The following is a 19,010-nucleotide window of genomic DNA, read 5'->3' on the forward strand; positions in this document are numbered from 1 at the left end:
TCAGGAGCTTCAGTGATGAAGACTGCTGAACTTGCTGATGTTTCACAATATGCCATGGCCGTCTCAGTCACCAGGTCTCAACACAATTGTACACCACCATCAATAAAACACCAAATTATCCAATTTATTGTGGAAGAATGGTGTCACATCCCTCCAATAGAGTTCCAGACAGTTGTAGAATGTATGCCAAGGCACATTGTAAGAGCTATGAAGAGAAGGAGTCTTAGCGAGAACAGGCAGAACCTGATATGTAAATGAGCAGAGCAAAGGAAAGTAACTTCGACGACCGAATGATCATTCAGACTCTGTTTCTATGGAGAGAGAGATTAAAGGTAAGACGGCGATTGTTATGTGTATTCATATAGTTGATGGTATTGTTATGTGTATTCATATAGTTGATGGTATTGTTATGTGTATTCATATAGTTGATGATATTATGTGTATTCATATATTTGATGATATTTTTGGTGGACAGAGTTATAATAGTCCTACTCTCCTTAAAATGTTTTTGATATAAATTAGATGCGTGGGGTGAATTTGTTCTGTGCCCATCTGTGTGCTCCAGGGTGATCGCTCCTACACTATCTAGAATCTAAAAGGTTTCTTTGGCGGTCCCCATAGGATAGCCCTTTGTAGAACCCTTTTTGGTACTAGGTAGAACCCTTTTGGGTTCCATGCAGAACCCTTTCCACAGAGGGTCCTACATGGAAGCCAGAAGGGTTCTACCTGGAACCCAAAAGCGTTCTCCTATGGGGACAGCCAGAGGACCCGTTTGGAACCCTTTTAAAAAAAAAAATTATACTGGATCATAGGTCTATAGACTTGTCTTCTTAAAATAGGCTTAAAACACAACAAGCAACAAACAATGTTTTTTTCTTTCTAATCTACTGTTATTGCTTTTCCCTCAGGAAGGTATGTTGTGTGAAAGAGAGACAACTAAATATTGTGGAAAGCCTAAAAACAACTTACACTTGCTCAAAACAGATTGTGTGTATTCATTAGTGCCGACCACAACAAAACGTTTGGTAACAGAAAACGTTTAGGTTCACGTTGTACAGCATTTGGAGTAAACTTTTTATGCAACGTTGCAAAACTGTTGGCTGTGGTGTAAACTAATGAATACAACCCAGTTTGTAGCCTACGACTCGGCTGTTGATACCTGCCTGATGCTGAAACCTGAACGTAGCCTGAGCGGTATACTATGATGCAAGCTAGATATACTGGTTTTCTAAAGCTAGCCAGCTTCAGTTAGCTTCACATTCCAGCTCAGGCCTCATCCATCAGAATATACAGAGTGCTGGTCATCAGGAAGCTGCTCTCTCAGCAGAACAGAAAATATCTCAATGACTTGACATGTTCTGGTTGTGAATTCAGGCTACAAGGTGAGAATCCTGCCAGGGATTATTGTTAAATACTTATTTCCCTCATTAAAATGCAAATCATTTTATAACATTTTCAACATGCATTTTTCTGGATTTTTTTGTTGTTATTCTGTCTCTCACTGTTCAAATAAACTTACCATTAAAATTATAGACTGATAATTTCTTTGTCAGTGGGCAAACGTACAAAATCAGCATGGGATTAAATCATTTTTCCCCCTCGCTGTATGTAGGCCATAGCTGAGGTATAGATCTTGATCTGCATATCACTAACAAACCACTACTATACATTATAACCTAGCCTACTTTACATAATATAAAATCAGATCAATCATGTCCTTTTTAGCACTTCTGTATACATTCTCAGGAACATTTAGAAAATAACATATTGAAAGACAATAAATTGCCTACTTTTAATTACTAAAAATAATTGTGAGACATGGCCTTGTGTTGTTGTACAGTCTAGAACTAACAAACAGTAACTTATTATTATTACTGACAATTGCTGTCACGTTTTCTGGAAAAAATGTCGGACCAAGGCGCAGCGGATGTTGAGTTCCACATATTTTAATAAAATTAAGTGAAACTTAGCAAAGACAAAAACAAATAAACAATAAACTAACAACGAACTGTGACTACAGAGATGCTACGTGCACTAACTTAAAACACAATATCACATAAACACAGGTGGGAAAAACAGCTACTTAAATATGTGGACCTCTCAGGAGGTTCCAGACCGTGGACCGTCTCAGGAGGTTTCGGACCGTGGACCGTCTCAGGAGGTTCCGGACCGTGGACCGTCTCAGGAGGTTCCGGGCCGTGGGCCGTTGTTGGAGGTTCTGGACCGTGGACCGTCTCAGGAGGTTCCGGACCGGCGACCGTCTCAGGAGGTTCCGGACCGTGGACCGTCTCAGGAGGTTCCGGACCGTGGGCCGTCTCAGGAGGTTCCGGACCGTGGGCCGTCTCAGGAGGTTCCGGACCGTGAAACGTTGTTGGAGGTTCTGGACTGGGAACCGTCGCCGGAAGCTCTGGACTGGGAACCGTCGCCGGAAGCTCTGGACTGGGAACCGTCGCCGGAAGCTCTGGACTGTGGACCGTCGCCGGAAGCTCTGGACTGGGAACCGTCGCAGGAAGCTCAGGACTGGGAACCATCACCGGAAGCTCTGGACTGGGGATCATCGCAGGAAGCCTGGTGCGTGGGGCCGGCACTGGTGGTACCGGACTGGTGACACGCACCTCAGGGCAAGCGGGAGGAGCAGGCACAGGACACACCGGACTGGGAAGGCGCACTGGAGGCCTAGTGCGTGGAGCCGGGACAGGTGGTGCCAGACTGGTGATACGCACTTCAGGGCGAGTGCGGGGAGCAGGCACAGGACGTACCGGACTGGGGACACGCACTTCAGAGAGAGTGTGAGGAGCAGGCACAGACGTACTGGACTGGGAAGGCGCACTTGAGGGAGAGTGCGAGGAGCAGGCACAGGACGTACCGGACTGGGGACACGCACTTCAGGGAGAGTGCGAGGAGGAGACACATAACGTACCGGACGGGAGAGGTGCACTTGAGGCCAGAAGTGTGGAACCAGCACAGGTTGCACCAGACTGCTAACCGGATCCTTTGGTCGGATGTTGAGCAGAACACACTTGCCCAAAATCTCTCTCATCTCACTCTCTCCCAACTTCACCATTGCCTCCCTTACAGTCTCTGGCTCTTCCCTCTGCTCAGTCGCCAGCTCCATGTGCCCCCCCCAAAAAAATAAACTTGGGGTTGTCCTTGGGCTTTCTGTAGCCGCGAACCCTGTCGTTGTCGCTGTCCTCCATTATCTCTTTCCGATGTCCAGAAATCCTTCACCTGGTGAACACGCTGCTTGGTCCTGGTTTGATGGGATATTCTGTCACGTTCGCTGGAATAAATGTCGGACCAAGGTGCAGCGGATGTTGAGTTCCACATAATTTAATAAAATAAAGTGAAACTTAGCAAAGACAAATACAAATAAACAATAAACTAACAACGAACTGTGACTACAGAGATGCTACGTGCACTAACTCAAAACACAATATCCCATAAACACAGGTGGGAAAAACAGCTACTTAAATATGATCCCCAATTAGAGACAACGGTTACCAGCTGCCTCTAATTGGGAATCATACAAATCACCAACATAGAAAATAAACAAGAACACCACATAGAACTAAATAAACTAGATCACCCCCAGTCACGCCCTGACCCACTTCACCATAGAGAAACAATCGCTCTCTATGGTCAGTGTGTGACAATTGCCATGGAGATTAAATTTCACAACTACATTTTCATGTGATGCATTAATTGTTTTGATATGTCTGTTCGTAAATGTTTCATAAGAGATAATGAATAAATGATAACAATTCACATTCAAGAATTACTGTGTTAACCACATGTTGGATCTCTGTTTAGGGGTCAGTGCTCTAAAATGAGTCTCTCTGGGGAGAGAGAGGAGGGGGGCCCTGCCTCTAAAATGAGTCTCATTGGGGAACATGACACCAAAGCTAAGAGGTGAGATGACAATAGTCAATGTTCTTATATTGTTTATTTGACTGTGATATGTGGTTGTCTCAGCTAGCTATCTTAAGATGAATGCACTTCTTGTAAATCTCTCTTGATAAGAGCATCTGCTAAATCAGGGGTTCTCAATCCGGGTTCTATGGAGGTACTGCAGGGGTTCCGCGTCACCCTGACTGTACTCGTTACAATGTAAGACATTTGATAGAATTTTCACATGACACAACCACTTTGCCTACTCTTAATTATTGCCTAATATAATGGAATGCATATTTTCTTTACCAATTCTGATCGTTGTTACAAGCAGAATGTTGACAATATTACCGTTATATCAACACACTCTTCACACCCGTTTAACAACTCTAAATAGCTTTGGCATAGTAGGCATCAAGTCCCTTGCAAATAATGTTGCCTACAACGTTGCATACAATGTTCATTTTCATCAAACACATATTACGCCCTAGATGCCTTGAATTTGCCTAATTTATAGCAATGCCCAATTTAAGATTGTTTTTTAACAAAGTGATGTTGCGCTCCAAAGGGAGAACTTGAAATAACATGATGTAGATAATTAAATAATCAAAAGGAAAACGTGTTTATTATACACTCTTAAAAAAGAAGGTTCTTATCGAACCAAAAAGGCTTCTATCACTTCGTTAATATATGGAATCCCTAAAAGTTATATATATTTTGGGGTTCAGTGAAGAAGAACCTCTAGAGTTCTGATCAACAAAAGGTTAATGTTTTGAAGATGTGAATCCAGCAGCCCTCCAGTGGTCAGAACAAGTCCACCCTTTTTTTTCTAACGCCCGGCCTGGGATTCGAACCAGCCACCTTTCAGCCACAGGTCCAACTCCTGCCACAGCTTCAACCTTTTAGCCGTGTCGTGGAAATATTCTGTCAATAATATTTTGCAAATACTGGAGCTTGTAAATTCAATAGACCTTTACTACAATGTAACAAGGGCCGAGTTTGTTAAACCCTCTCTGGGATATGTGGGACGGTAACGTCTCACCTGGCCAACGTCCAGTGAAAATGCAGAGCACCAAATTCAAATAAATTACTATAACATTTTTACATTCTTATCCAGAGCGACTTACACATTGGTGCATTCACCTTATGATATCCAGTGGAACAACCACTTTACAATAGTACATCTCTATCTTTTTCGTTTTTGGGGGGGGGGGGTAAGAAGGATTACTTTATCCTATCCCAGGTATTCCTTAAAGAGGTGGGGTTTCAGGTGTCTACGGAAGGTGGTGATTGACTCTGCTGTCCTGGCGTCGTGAGGGAGCTTGTTCCACCATTGGGGTGCCAGAGCAGCGAACAGTTTTGACTGGGCTGAGCGGGAACTGTGCTTCCGCAGAGATAGGGGGGCCAGCAGGCCAGAGGTGGATGAACGCAGTGCCCTTGTTTGGGTGTAGGGCCTGATCAGAGCCTGAAGGTACGGAGGTGCCGTTCCCCTCACAGCTCCGTAGGCAAGCACCATGGTCTTGTAGCAGATGCGAGCTTCAACTGGAAGCCAGTGGAGTGTGCGGAGGAGCGGGGTGACGTGAGAGAACTTGGGAAGGTTGAACACCAGACGGGCTGCGGCATTCTAAATGAGTTGTAGGGGTTTAATGGCACAGGCAGGGAGCCACGCCAACAGCAAGTTACAGTAATCCAGACGGGAGATGACAAGTGTCTGGATTAGGACCTGCGCCGCTTCCTGTGTAAGGCAGGGTCGTACTCTGCGAATGTTGTAGAGCATGAACCTACAGGATCGGGTCACCGCCTTGATGTTAGCAAGGGTCACCGCCTTGACGTTCAATACCGGAGGAAAACAAAGTGGAGCGAGTGTTCTGGTTGCGCGCCTCTATCAAAGAGTACACTTCTCTCATTCTGAACAGGGTTACTTCTTCATTTCTCAAAGGAAAAACCTCAACCAATTTCTAAAGACTGTTGACATCCAGTGGAAGTGATAGGAACTGCAATCAAGTCGCTTAGAAATCTGGAATCCCAATGAAATCACATTGAAAAGAGAGTGACCTCAAAAAATAAATTCTGAATGGTTTGTCCTTGGGGTTTTGCTTGCCAAATAAGTTCTGTTATACTCACAGACGTTACTCAAACAGTTTTAGAAACTTCAGAGTGTTTTCTATCCAAATCGACTAATAATATGCATATCTTAGATTCTGGGACTGAGTAGCAGGCAGTTTACTATGGGCACGCTTGTCATCCGGACGTCAAAATACTGCCCCCTAGGCCAAAGAAGTTGTTAATGAAATAACTGTTTTTCAAAGTCTGAGCACCCTCCCTTTATACAGTTTCAAGCACACACACACCTCTCATAGATTTTTCCTTTAAATGAATCATTACTCTTGTTGGCTTTACACCACTATTATCTTACACACTAAGTTCTTTCTCCAGGACGCACTTCCTTACACCCGTACGTATCATTAAACACTCTGGGTGGCTTTCTCATGCCCCTCCTGATAAAAAAAACACTCTACAAATCACTGGGCTAATTATATTGTTAACTCTTAACTACTTAGGACAGCTCACGAGGTGTCCTAAATATCTGCCGACTAGGTGGGACTAGAGACTAGAGACTTCATGCATAGCTTTAATTTATACCCATAAGTGTAAAATGTCTTTATTCTCAGCACTTATATGACCAATTTTCTACTCTGAGACGCTTTGTGGATATGGGCCCAGATCTCAAAATATTGTTTATAAAAAACGGATAATATTTGTTTAACATAATCATAAAAAAATGAATATTACTAATGTAACCCACTGTAAAGACTGGGTTTAGTTGATTGTGTTGCACTGCCCATTTCCGCATTCTGGAACTGTCCGTGTCCACGTACGGTGTGGCGCCAATAATGATGGGCAATCCGGTTCTTTTGGCTCCCAAACGGCTCTTTAAAAAAAAAAATGTTTTGATTTTTTTCAGGTCAAACAGTTTGCGACAGTTTGACTATGATTGATGTTAAAACAATTCAAAATAAATTATTAAATTAAATCATACTCTACCTTAACCACAATGATTTTAAAAATGCATTGATTTGTAATGCTATTAAACATTTGCATTTAAAGTATAACTTTTTAATGTATATAAACAAAGTGCATATAAATCTAACAATTCAAAAGGAATACAATCTGAACAGCATAATAATAGAATATTGCACCATATCAAAGAAAAATAAATAACAATGTGCAAAACTGCAGCATCCCACTTAAAACATTAAACTGGTCCCTCTTTTCTCTCTCTTGTGGTGGCTAATTTCTGCATTATCAAACGAGGAGAGTTACAAACACACCAGTCCGAGTTAAACTACGTCTTTAATAGTTAAGATACTTTTGCAAAAGTACTTGACCCCCAATAATGCACTCTCTCGAATGAACCATTGAATGAGGTAATTACACAATGGCTACATAGATATTTTATAGCAAAGATACACCCCCTTCAACGTACATTGACAAACCACAGATACTTAGTAACAGTTCACAAAGGTTACGTTTTGTATGACAGATATCCATAAAACACAGCAGACAGTAACTGCTATGTCAACCTTAGAACCGTCCCTCCCTGGTACGGTATAGAACGAAAACACCATTTCATCCAATGGCATATATCAATTGTCAACTCTAGATACTCCCATCTCAAGCAAACCCCCTCTTGACCCTACTCCTGGACAGGCTCACTGGGGAGTGAGCCTCTAGGCCATATATTATCACAGGATAAGTGTGAGATCTAAGAGAGGACATACAAAGGTCCAGTTACTGCCATAAACCTCCCCACAATAAAGAAAAGGAGGGAGTGACTTGCTCACAGACATTGTGGAGACAAGTCATTGGTTCCCCATTAATCACGCCATCCCTTCACATGGTTTAAGAATAAGTAAAGACACATTCCCATGATGACAAATCTGATCTCTTGTAACGGCCGTCGTCAGAATTAGACCAAGGTGCAGCGGAGGATGTGTTCATCATTAGAATTTTAATTAAAAAAGAGAACATTTTACAAAAATGAAACAAAAACGACCAGAAACAGTCCTGTCAGGAAAACACACTAACAGAATACAATTACCCACAAAACCCAAAGGAAAAACATGCTCCTTATGTGTGACTCCCAATCAGCAACAACGAACTTCAGCGGTGTCTGATTGGGAAACACACACGGCCCAAAACAAAGAAATACAAAAAACTTAGAAAACGAACACAGAACGCCCACCCAATGTAACACCCTGGCCTAACCAAAATAAAGAACAAAAAACCCCTCTCTATGGCCAGGGCGTTACAGTACCCCCCCAAGGTGCGGACTCCGGCCGCAAAACCTGACACTGAAGGGGAGGGTCCGGGTGGGCCTTCTTACGGCGGCGTCTCAGGTGCGGGACGTGGCCTCTGCTCCACCCTCGGCGTCGCCCTCTTAGGTGGCGCACCTGGCCGCGCCGAAGGTCTGGTGGGCGACCCTGACTGCGCCCGGCTGGCGGGCGACCCTGGTTGCACCCGGCTGGCGGGCGGTGATGGCTGCGCCCGGCTGGCGGGCGGCGAAGGCTGCGCCCGGCTGGCGGGCGGCGATGGCTGCGCCCGGCTGGCGGGCGTCCCTGGCGGCTCCGGCGACACTGACCCAGGATTCACCAGGCTGAGGAGACATTTAAGAGACCTGGCCCTAGGCGCAGGCACAGGCTGGCGGGCGGCTTTGGACCGGCGGGCGGCTCTGGCGGCTTTGGACCGGCGGGCGGCTCTGGCAGCTCCGGACAGGCGGGCGGCTCTTGCGGCTCCGGACAGGCGGGCGGCTCTGGCGGCTCCGGACAGGCGGGCGGCTCTGGCGGCCCCGGATAGGCAGGCAGCTCTGGCGGCTCCAGACAGGCGGGCGGCTCTGGCGGCTCCGGACTGGTGGGCAGCTCTGGCAGCTCCGGACTGGCGGCAGCTCTGGCGGCTCTGGACTGGCGAGACCCACTGGAGGCCTAGTCATAGGAGGCAGCACAGGAGAGACCAGGATGGGGAGACCCACTGGAGGCCTGGTCCGTGGAGCAGGCACAGGACTGACCAGGATGGGGAGACCCACTGGAGGCCTGGTCCGTGGATCCGGCACAGGAGAGACCAGGATGGGGAGACCCACTGGAGGCCTGGTCCGTGGAGGAGGCACAGGCTTAACCAGAATGGGGAGACCCACTGGAGGCCTGGTCCGAGGAGGAGGCACAGGATAATCCCGGCTGTGGGGGAGCACTGGAGTTCTGGTACGGACGCTCTTTACCCACACTCCAGGCTGAATGCCCACTTTGGCCCGGCATGGGCGGAGAGCAGGCATTGGGCAAACTGGACCCTCCCAGCTCCCTGGAGACACAGTGCGCAGAGCCGGTGCAGGATACCCTGGCCCGACAAGGCGCACTGGAGACCAGACGCGCTGAGCTGGCACAACCCGTCCTGGCTCGATGCCTGCCCTCGCATGGCACTTGCGGGGGGGTGGTATGTAGCGCACCTGGCTTTGAACGCGCACTGGGGACACCGTGCGCTCCATAGCATAACACGGTGTCTTACCAGTACCACGCTGCTTCCGGTAAGCACGGGGAGTTGGCTCAGGTCTACCGCCTGACTCCGCCAATCTCCCCGTGTGCCCCCCCCCCCAAAAAAAATTGGGGGCTGCCTCTCGTGTCTGCTGCGCTCCCTTTCCTCATACCAGCGCCTCTCAGCTCTCGCCGCCTCGATCTCCCATTGCGGGCGGCGACAATCCCCAGCTTGAGCCCATGGTCCTTTCCCGTCCAGGATTTCCTCCCAAGTCCACGAATCCTGAACGCTCATCTCCTGGCGCTTCTCCTTCCTCCGCTGCTTGGTCTGTTGTTGGTGGGTAATTCTGTAACGGCTGTCGTCGGAAGAAGACCAAGGTGCAGCGGAGTTAGTGTTCATCATAGACGTTTAATTGACGAAAGAACACTATACAAAAAAACAGGAAAAACAACAGCCAAACAGTACTGACAGGTAACACACTGAACAGAAACAATTACCCACAAAACCCAAAGGAAAAACATGCTCCTTATGTGTGACTCCCAATCAGCAACAACGAACTTCAGCTGTGCCTGATTTGGAGCCACACACGGCCCAAAACAAAGAAATACAAAAAAATTAAAAAAGGAACATAGAACGCCCACCCAATGTAACACCCTGGCCTAACCAAAATAAAGAACAAAAAAAAAACTCTCTATGGCCAGGGCATTACACCTCTCCCCTCTCTGGGCCCCAAGTGTCTGAGCCCCAGCTAAGGGAGACGTGCAACTGAAAAGACACCAGTGTCCAATGGACACTTTCTAATGACAAGTACCTCAAATAAGCATATTATACTTATAAAACATCTTAATTATCTATGTTACCCAACTAATTCTGATTCGTCCACAGCACTCTTCTTTATTGCCATGTTATAAACAGCAGCACATAGCAATGCTGACCATATTTTGCTTTTATGAGAGCAAGCTCATGCAAGCTGCCTCACTTTCGAGGGGCTGATGCGGTTTCTTCTCTCAATAATTATTTGTCCCATTTTTGAGAAGACCCTCTCAGAGGGAACGGATGAGGCCACTATGCAGAGTCTCCCTGTCATGACTTTAGTAAGCCGTGGGTAGACAGAGGCCTTGTTCTTCCACCAGCTCAGAGGATCTGCAGATCTTTGGAGGAGGGTCTCCACCAAATAGGATCGGACCTCCATTATGGCATCTGCTGAGGGATTCCTTCGTGCTGCATACCCAGTTGCTCTCTCGTCAAACAGCATCCAAACAGCAGACGTTTGTGGCACTACTGCTGGTGCTTCTGCTCCATCTGATCCCTCTTCTTCCTGTTTCCCTGGTACCTGATTCAGCTGACTGCTGGGGCTGTCCCTCCCTGCTAATGAGATTATTGTCACATCCTGACCAGTAATAGGGGTTATTTTGTTATTGTAGTTTGGTCAGGACGTGGCAGGGGGTATTTGGTTTATATGGTTCAGGGTGGTTGTTTATGTAGAGGGGTATTTGATTTATTAATCCAGGGTTTTGGTTATTGTTCTATGTCAGTTTAGTTCTATGTTCAGTCTAGTCGTTTGTATTTCTATGTTTAGTTAATTGGTGTTGGGGCCTTCAGTTGGAGGCAGCTGTCTATCGTTGCCTCTGATTGAAGGTCCTATAAATAGGTATGTGTTTTGTCATGGGATTTTGTGGGAGATTGTTGCTGTGTATAGCTTTGTGCCTTACCGGCCTGTTCTTTGTCGTCGTGTTTTTGTATACGTGTTTGTTTTGGTTTTTCCTTCTTTATCCTTTAATAAAAGAAGATGAGTATACATTTTCCCGCTGCGTCTTGGTCTAAACCCTACGACAACCGTTACAGTTATTCTTTGAAGAGCCTCATCAATTGCTCTGGCATCACTGAAGGCTAACATCTTAAACCTGGGGTCAAGTGCAGCGTTTCTGATAGCACGTGATTATATTCCATTCTGTGGAACTTTCTGTCCATTGATGAACATAGGGTTTCCATCAACTCTGTCACATGTCCTGTGGATACATTTGCTTCTCTCTGGCGGCTGAATGTGATTCGCGCAGACCCTTACACAGGAGTATCATTTTTGAAGCTGTCACATAGCTGAAAAGAGAGAACAGTAACTTAATAGTTCTGTTTCATGTTTTGTCTACTGATTCTACATTCTCATCTACTGCTCATATACATATATAATACTGGATTAAATAATGATGTAGTAATAACTGCTTACTGTACCTCACTGATCTCCACAGTGACCTGCTCCAGGACTCTGCACAACTCCTCCACCACCTCCCATTCCTCTTGGGTCAGAGCATCAACAGGGGTATTGACAATGGCCAGGGTAGAGATGATGGCATCGTTTGACTCAAGAAACCGCTTCAACATATAAAATGTTAAATTCCTCTTTGTTGTGCAGTCTTGTTTAGGCCTCAGCTCAGGCATCCCCATCTGACGTTGTGTAGACTTTAGTTTTTCAGCATCTACTGTGATCCTGTGGAAGTATTCAGCAGCTGCTTTCACTTTGTCCACAGTGGGCTTCATCACCTTCAGAGCATCTCTTACAATCAGGTTAATTGTGTGGGCAAGACATGGATGATGGGTCCATTTAAAAATGTTCATGGCTTTGGTTATGTTAGCTGCATTGTCGCTAACACAACAGACAGCTTTTCCATCTACTTGCCATTCTCTGGCCACTCTCAACAGTTCCTCTGTCAAGTTCTCTGAGGTGTGTCTGTCGCTGAACTCAAAGCAGTCCAGAAGACAGCTAGACATTGAAAAATCTTCACTGAAGTGATATGTAACCGACATGTAAGAAGTGGTTACCCTTGATGTCCAGCAGTCAGTGGTAAGGCAAACTGCAGTAGCTTTTTGGACTCTTTCCCTCAATGAAGCCTGTGTGCTCTCGTACAGCTGTGGAATAAGTGATTTTGAAAGGGTTTTCCTACTTGGAATTGGTTACATTGGATTTAGACTATTGCAATAATTTCTAAAACGTCTGTCCTCCACGATCAAAAATGTATGGAAATCGGTGGCAATCATTTTAGCTAATGCAATATCAATTTGCCTTGTTTTGCCTCAGACATAGACTTTGGCATAAACTGGTCCATAGAAGACTGCGTTTCTGTGGGTCGCGGAGTAGGCCTACTTGACTGAGTTGTTTCTTCTACCTGTTAAATCCCGTGGCGGGCTTCTCCCTCTCTCGTTGAAGGATGCTGGCTATCTCTGTCCGGTTCTCCTCTTTTCACTAGATGGACGGTATCTTAAGTGTTTAACCTCTGTATCCGAAGACCAAACTTTTTAATATTATTTTCGGGGCGCCACAAACAGACTGGACACATGATGTTTTTTCTGATGATAACTAGTTCATTGAAACCACCAGTGAGCCCAGCTTCATAATATTACGTTATGTCCCTTGTGATTTAGTAATGGCTAAAAAAACAGGCCTTATTTTAGGTCATTTTTCACCCTATTAGTTCTATCGAGCAACACTTTTTTTGACAACTTATTGTTTCTAAATGGCTGCTGGGTAATTTGATATCCATCAACATTTTCATTCGTAGGCATTGAATTGAGCAAATGTTGTGCAGGTTCACTGAGTTGCAAACCAAGTGGATAGGTCTAGCTCATGGATTTGTAGATCTGACACAGTTGCTACCTCAGATTATGAGCCTAGCAAGTGTCATGAATGAGTTATGTCATACCTGCAGAAGGCCACTATTTTTTACCTTATAAACCCGAAACCTAAAAATCTATCAAATGTATTCATAAAGCCCTTTTTACATCAGCAGATGTCACAAAGTGCTATACAGAAACTCTAACCCTAGGTATAACCTATTTTTGCCTTAACCCTAACCCCTAACCTACATACAAACTTTTTTATCCCTAAGGTAATACAACACATCAGGTATCCACTTCCTGTCAGAAAATGTCTCAGGGTTTTGCCTGCCAAATGAGTTCTGTTATACTCACAGACACCATTCAAACAGTTTTAGAAACTTTAGGGTGTTTTCTATCCATATATAATAAGTATATGCATATTCTAGTTACTGGGTAGGATTGGTAACCAGATTAAATCGGGTAAATTTTTTTATCCAGCCGTGCAAATACTGCCCCCTAGCCCTAACAGGTTTTAATTGCTAAATATTTCCAATAGATGGAAGCATAAGATCACGAAGCATCAGTTATAGGCTACAAGCAGCAATATGATTGACATAAAATAGTATGCAATAACAGACTATATGTCCCATGATTTTCTAAAATGGTTACATTACTTTAGTTAGCTATATATCTCGTATTAGGCCTGTGTTACTTTTGGGAGAGCAAAACAAATGTGACTATAGCAGGTGTTGAACCCCGGGTAAAATATCACTAGTCAGAACCTCAACCTTAGTATACATGCGTTATAAAAAATCATGTTAATATCTGATATTGCGAGTAAACAACCTCGGAATAGAAAAGACAAGTCTTCCAGACCTCCAATAAATTACATCATTCAACCCTCCCGGTTAGCAAATTTACCTCAACATGCCCCTCGAGAAGGCAGAGTGACGACACAAGCTTTTTAGCGAGGCTGAGTTGACTACTAGCGGGAGAAGGCAGAGCAGGTTGATGAATTTGACAATGAATGTACATGGAAGAGGTGACTAAATTAATGTTCAGGCTTATTGATAATCATCATTATATTACGTCACAGTAATCTGTTAAATGCTTTTTCAGTCCTTCCTCTTGCGTTAGCAGTGTGGAAAGGGACAGAAAGAAGCTCACACAGGAGTTTTCCTGTGAGGGGGAGTGGTGGTGTATCCAGGGAGAAAACTAAACTTATCTTCTGAAATGTAATTTGTGGTCTTATGCTGCCATCTATTGGAATTATGTAGCAACTGCAGTAGTACTGAATAATGTGTAATTCCTTACTAAAGTAGTAATTACTAAGAATTGTCAAATATAAAATCTTTTAGTTCATCTTACCACTTACAACCAAAACCACTTATATCATAACAAACAATGAAACTGACATAAACCAAAAACAACATACATTTATTTAATTATAAATATATATATATATATATATATATAAAAAAAGACAAGAGTGTGACTTGTCTTTTTATATAGAGTTATATATATATATATATAACTATTTATTTAGATGGGTGACGTTATCTGCCAAAGTAACAGCCCTGTAGACAAAGAAGAGCTCTCCAGTAGATACCAAAATGTTCAAAGGACATTTTCTCAAAAATGAGGTTACAAGTTTATCAACATTCAAAGCAGAATGACTTTCCCATTGTTCCTCAACTGTAGTGTATGATACACCATTTTATAGCCCTGACTCTCTACTTTTATCCAATGTAAAAAACACTTTTTCAAATTTTGCTACATAAGACAAAATTCAGCCGTTTGGTCACATTTGAGGGTGAGGCAGATATATAACAATTTGCGGAAAAAAACATTATTATTTGTCCCTCTGAAATGACACCATCAAGTGATAGATTTTGAACAAATGCATGTCGGTCATTGAACAACCCTATCCCTTGATTATCTAGTGAAAAAAAAAATATTTTCTTTCATAATTTCTTTAAACAATTAATTTACAAACGTTTCAGAAAATGGATATATAGCATTTAAGAATGAATCTCTTATGTTTCCCCATCTGAGCTCAGAGTAGATGAGAGATGTTATGTTTGTCTCTGTTTTGTTGAAGCCCAATCAAGCAGGAGAGACCAGCCTCCCCTGTACCCAGCTGTGTGTCCATGAAGAATGACTCGTCTATGTATCTACCTATGTGGTTAAGAGAGGGAGACTTTTCTACTGAACAAAGGTAAGAAGAACTCATGGTTCATGGTCAGTGAGTTAAACAACACTGTCTCTAGTCATTTCTCCTCTCCCATTTTCCCATTTCTTTTTGTTGTTTTCATAATCCATAGGCTAATCCCTTTGTCCATTTTCATAGTCCTAAAACAATATTAAACAAACACAACATTCCCTGCCTGTGTGTGTGTGTGTGTGTGTGTGTGTGTGTGTGTGTGTGTGTGTGTGTGTGTGTGTGTGTGTGTGTGTGTGTGTGTGTGTGTGTGTGTGTGTGTGTGTGTGTGTGCACTCCCTGGATGAGGAGATGTAATCTCTATCCAGATTGCCTAGTCTGTTTTACCCCGACCTACATGTACGTATTACCTCAAATACCTCAGTACTGGTACTCCTTATAGTCTCATTATTACCTCAACTACCTGGTAGCCCTGCAACCCCAAAAAACACACCAATCTCTTTCAATATGTCTTTAAGAAATAAAAGCTAATTTACTAACATTTCTGAAAATGGATATATAGCTTTTTGGAATGAAACTCTTCTTATGTTTCCCCATCTGAGCTCAGAGTAGATGAGAGATGTAATGTTTGTCTTTGTTGTGTTGAAGTCCAATCAAGCAGGAGAGACCAGCCTCCCCTGTACCCAGCTGTGTGTCCATGAAGAGTGACTGGTCTATGGGTAGACCAATAAAGTTTAGAGAGGGAGACTTTTCTACTGAACAAAGGTAAGAAGAACTCATGGGTCATGGTCAGAGAGTTAAACAACACTGTCTCTAGTAATTTCTCCTCTCCCATTTTCCCATTTCTTTTTGTTGTTTTCATAATCCATAGGCTAATCCCTCTGTCCATTTTCATAGTCCTAAAACAATATTAAACAAACACAACGTTCCCTCCCTTTGTGTGTGTGAGAGAGAGTGTGTGTGTGCTGTCCCTGGATGAGGAGATGTAATCTCTATCTTGATTGCCTAGTCACTTTTAACCCTACCTACATGTACATATTACCTCAATTACCTCAACTACCTGCTACCCCTGCACATTGACTCAGTACTGGTACTCCTTATAGCCTCATTATTGTTACTCTATTGTGTTACTATTTCCTTTTTTTATTTAGCACATTTTTCTTACTACGAGTGTTTTCTGCATTTTTTGGAAAGGGCTCGTCAGTAAGCATTTCATTAAAAAAAAAAAAAAAAAAAAAAAGTAAGCATTTCATGGTAAAGTGTAAACCTTTTGTATTCTGCGCATGTGACAAATTCAATTTGGTTTATTTGAAGCGTGTGCGTAAAAACATGTCATCGGGTCGAACGGTCATCTCGCGCCGAACTGCACATGTTCAGGCCGTCAAATCAAAGCCACTCCTTCATTATAAAGTTGTTTTTGACCAACATGGAAATGTGTCAGTTTGTCCCTTTCATGAGGTTGGAGTAATAACAAGTTAAATTACTTAAGACAGAACATTTTCAAAATTAACAAATAAGGAAGTTATTTTTACCTCTTAAATTGACTTGTCAAACCCAAACCCTGGCCTGGTCTGCTTCATATGCGTTTACAGTAGACATTTTTTACATCAGCAGTTGTCACAAAGGGCTTAAATAGAAACCCAGTCTAAAACCCCAAACAGCAAGCAATGCAGATGTAGAAGCGCGGTGGCTAGGAAAAACTCCCTGGAATAGCAGGAACCTAGGAAGAAACTTAGAGAGGAACCAGGCTCTGAGGGGTGGCCAGCACCTCAGGAGTAAATGTCAGTTGGCTCTTCATAGCCTAGCATTCAGAGGTAGAGGTAGAGGTAGAGAGGTAGAGAAGTAGAGGTAGAGAGAGAGAGAGAGAGAGAGAGAGAGAGAGAGAGAGAGAGAGAGAGAGAGAGAGAGAGAGAGAGAGAGAGAGAGAGAGAGAGAGAGAGAGAGAGAGAGAGAGAGAGAGGGACAAGGTATCACGTCTGGTGAACAGGTCAGAGTTCATATCCTCAGTCAGACCAGTAGAAACTGGATCAGCAGCACTACAAGGTATCACGTCTGGTGAACAGGTCAGAATTCATATCCTCAGTCAGACCAGTAGAAACTGGATCAGCAGCACTACAAGGTATCACGTCTGGTGAACAGGTCAGAATTCATATCCTCAGTCAGACCAGTAGAAACTGGATCAGCAGCGCTACAAGGTATCACGTCTGGTGAACAGGTCAGAGTTCATATCCTCAGTCAGACCAGTAGAAACTGGATCAGCAGCACTACAAGGTGTCACATCCGGTGGATCATGTATCAATACTGATAGGATGGGAAAAAAAGGGAGCACTGCTCTCAGATCAGTTTTCTCCATTCAAATCTTTCCTTAACATTATAACTATTTCACAAAACTGATGACGGATCAGCACCTCGAGAAATTGTATCACCTATGGCAGCAAATATTGAGGAGGCTTATTCTAATGCTTACCCAATAAAAGTGCACTAAATCACAGATTTGACACATCATTGTGTTCATGTTAGGTTACACATCATGAAATATATTGAGACAAATGACAGACAGTAGCCTACAAGTAGCAAAATAGAAGTCAATATATTGAACATGGAATATATTTCAATATGATTGAAATTGACCTAAAGCCTACTGCTGATATTTTAATGCAGTCATCTCGGTTTTCATTTGAAGCATAATTTCAAACGTCCCTTGTTTGAATCAATTGTAAAGATATTGGCAACTTTGTAGTTATCGGGGGTCACAGAGAGACTGATAAACCATGTGATTCTATGTTTAGCAGAGATCTTCTGTGAATAAAGTCACGTGGAAGTGCAAAAAAACATTTAACGACTCACTCAGCTGTTCTACAGTGGTCTGAGGGAGGAGGTAGATCACTCAGCTGTTCGACAGTGGTCTGAGGGACGAGGTAGATCACTCAGCTGTTCTACAGTGGTCTGAGGGAGGAGGTAGATCACTCAGCTGTTCTAGAGTGGTCTGAGGGAGGAGGTAGATCACTCAGCTGTTCTACAGTGGTCTGAGACAGTAGGTAGATCACTCAGCTGTTCTACAGTGGTCTGAGGGAGGAGGTAGATTACTCAGCTGTTCTAGTGGTCTGAGACAGGAGGTAGATCACTCAGCTGTTCTAGTGGTCTGAGGGAGGAGGTAGATCACTCAGCTGTTCTACAGTGGTCTGAGGGAGGAGGTAGATCACTCAGCTGTTCTACAGTGGTCTGAGGGAGGAGGTAGATCACTCAGCAGTTATAGTGGTCTGAGGGAGGAGGTAGATCACTCAGCTGTTCTAGTGGTCTGAGGGAGGAAGTATATTACTCAGCTGTTCTAAAGTGGTCTGAGGCAGGACGTAGATCACTCAGCTGTTCTAAAGTGGTCTGAGACAGGAGGTAGATTACTCAGCTGTTCTAGTGGTCTGAGGGAGGAGGTAGATCACTCAGCTGTTCTACAGTGGACTGAGACAGGAGGTAGATCACTCAGCTTTTCTACAGTGGTCTGAGACAGGAGGTAGATCACTCAGCTGTTATACAGTGGTCTGAGGGAGGAGGTAGATCACTCAGCTGTTCTACAGTGGTCTGAGGGAGGAGGTAGATTACTCAGCTGTTCTACAGTGGTCTGAGGGAGGAGGTAGATTACTCAGCTGTTCTACAGTGGTCTGAGACAGGAGGTAGATCACTCAGCTGTTCTAGTGGTCTGAGGGAGGAGGTAGATCACTCAGCTGTTCTAGTGGTCTGAGGGAGGAGGTAGATTACTCAGCTGTTCTAGTGGTCTGAGGGAGGAGGTAGATTACTCAGCTGTTCTAGTGGTCTGAGGGAGGAGGTAGATTACTCAGCTGTTCTAGTGGTC

General features: G+C 44.0%; 2 protein-coding genes across 3 annotated transcripts in view; both read left to right on the plus strand.

Moving 5' to 3' along the window:
* Positions 1-19,010, plus strand: part of LOC106586013 (NLR family CARD domain-containing protein 3) — a 94,698-nt gene that overhangs the window by 36,148 nt on the left and 39,540 nt on the right. The window contains exon 3 of the mRNA XM_082972973.1: positions 15,812-15,928. Within this exon, the coding sequence (XP_082829099.1) occupies positions 15,812-15,928 (117 nt within the window). The remainder of the gene's footprint in view (positions 1-15,811; positions 15,929-19,010) is intronic.
* Positions 262-15,331, plus strand: LOC145877450 (uncharacterized). 2 transcript variants are annotated; one of them, XR_014391764.1, is made up of 3 exons: positions 262-332; positions 3,811-3,909; positions 15,104-15,331. XR_014391764.1 is itself a non-coding variant. In XM_082972969.1 (2 exons), exon 1 carries the CDS (start codon positions 2,090-2,092, stop codon positions 2,606-2,608), a length of 519 nt encoding a protein of 172 aa, XP_082829095.1. In that variant the 5' UTR covers positions 759-2,089; the 3' UTR covers positions 2,609-3,909; positions 15,104-15,331. The 2 variants fall into 2 exon arrangements, 1 of the variants encoding a protein (XP_082829095.1); XM_082972969.1 differs by lacking the exon at positions 262-332 and having other exon boundaries at positions 759-3,909.

The sequence above is a fragment of the Salmo salar genome, chromosome 03, assembly GCF_965601325.2.
Source record: "Salmo salar chromosome 03, fSalSal1, whole genome shotgun sequence".
Taxonomy (NCBI): Eukaryota; Metazoa; Chordata; class Actinopteri; order Salmoniformes; family Salmonidae; genus Salmo; species Salmo salar.

What these genes read in the sequence shown, in the direction of transcription:
- LOC145877450 (XM_082972969.1), top strand. Translation starts at nt 2,090, where the DNA reads ATGTGGACCTCTCAGGAGGTTCCAGACCGTGGACCGTCTCAGGAGGTT.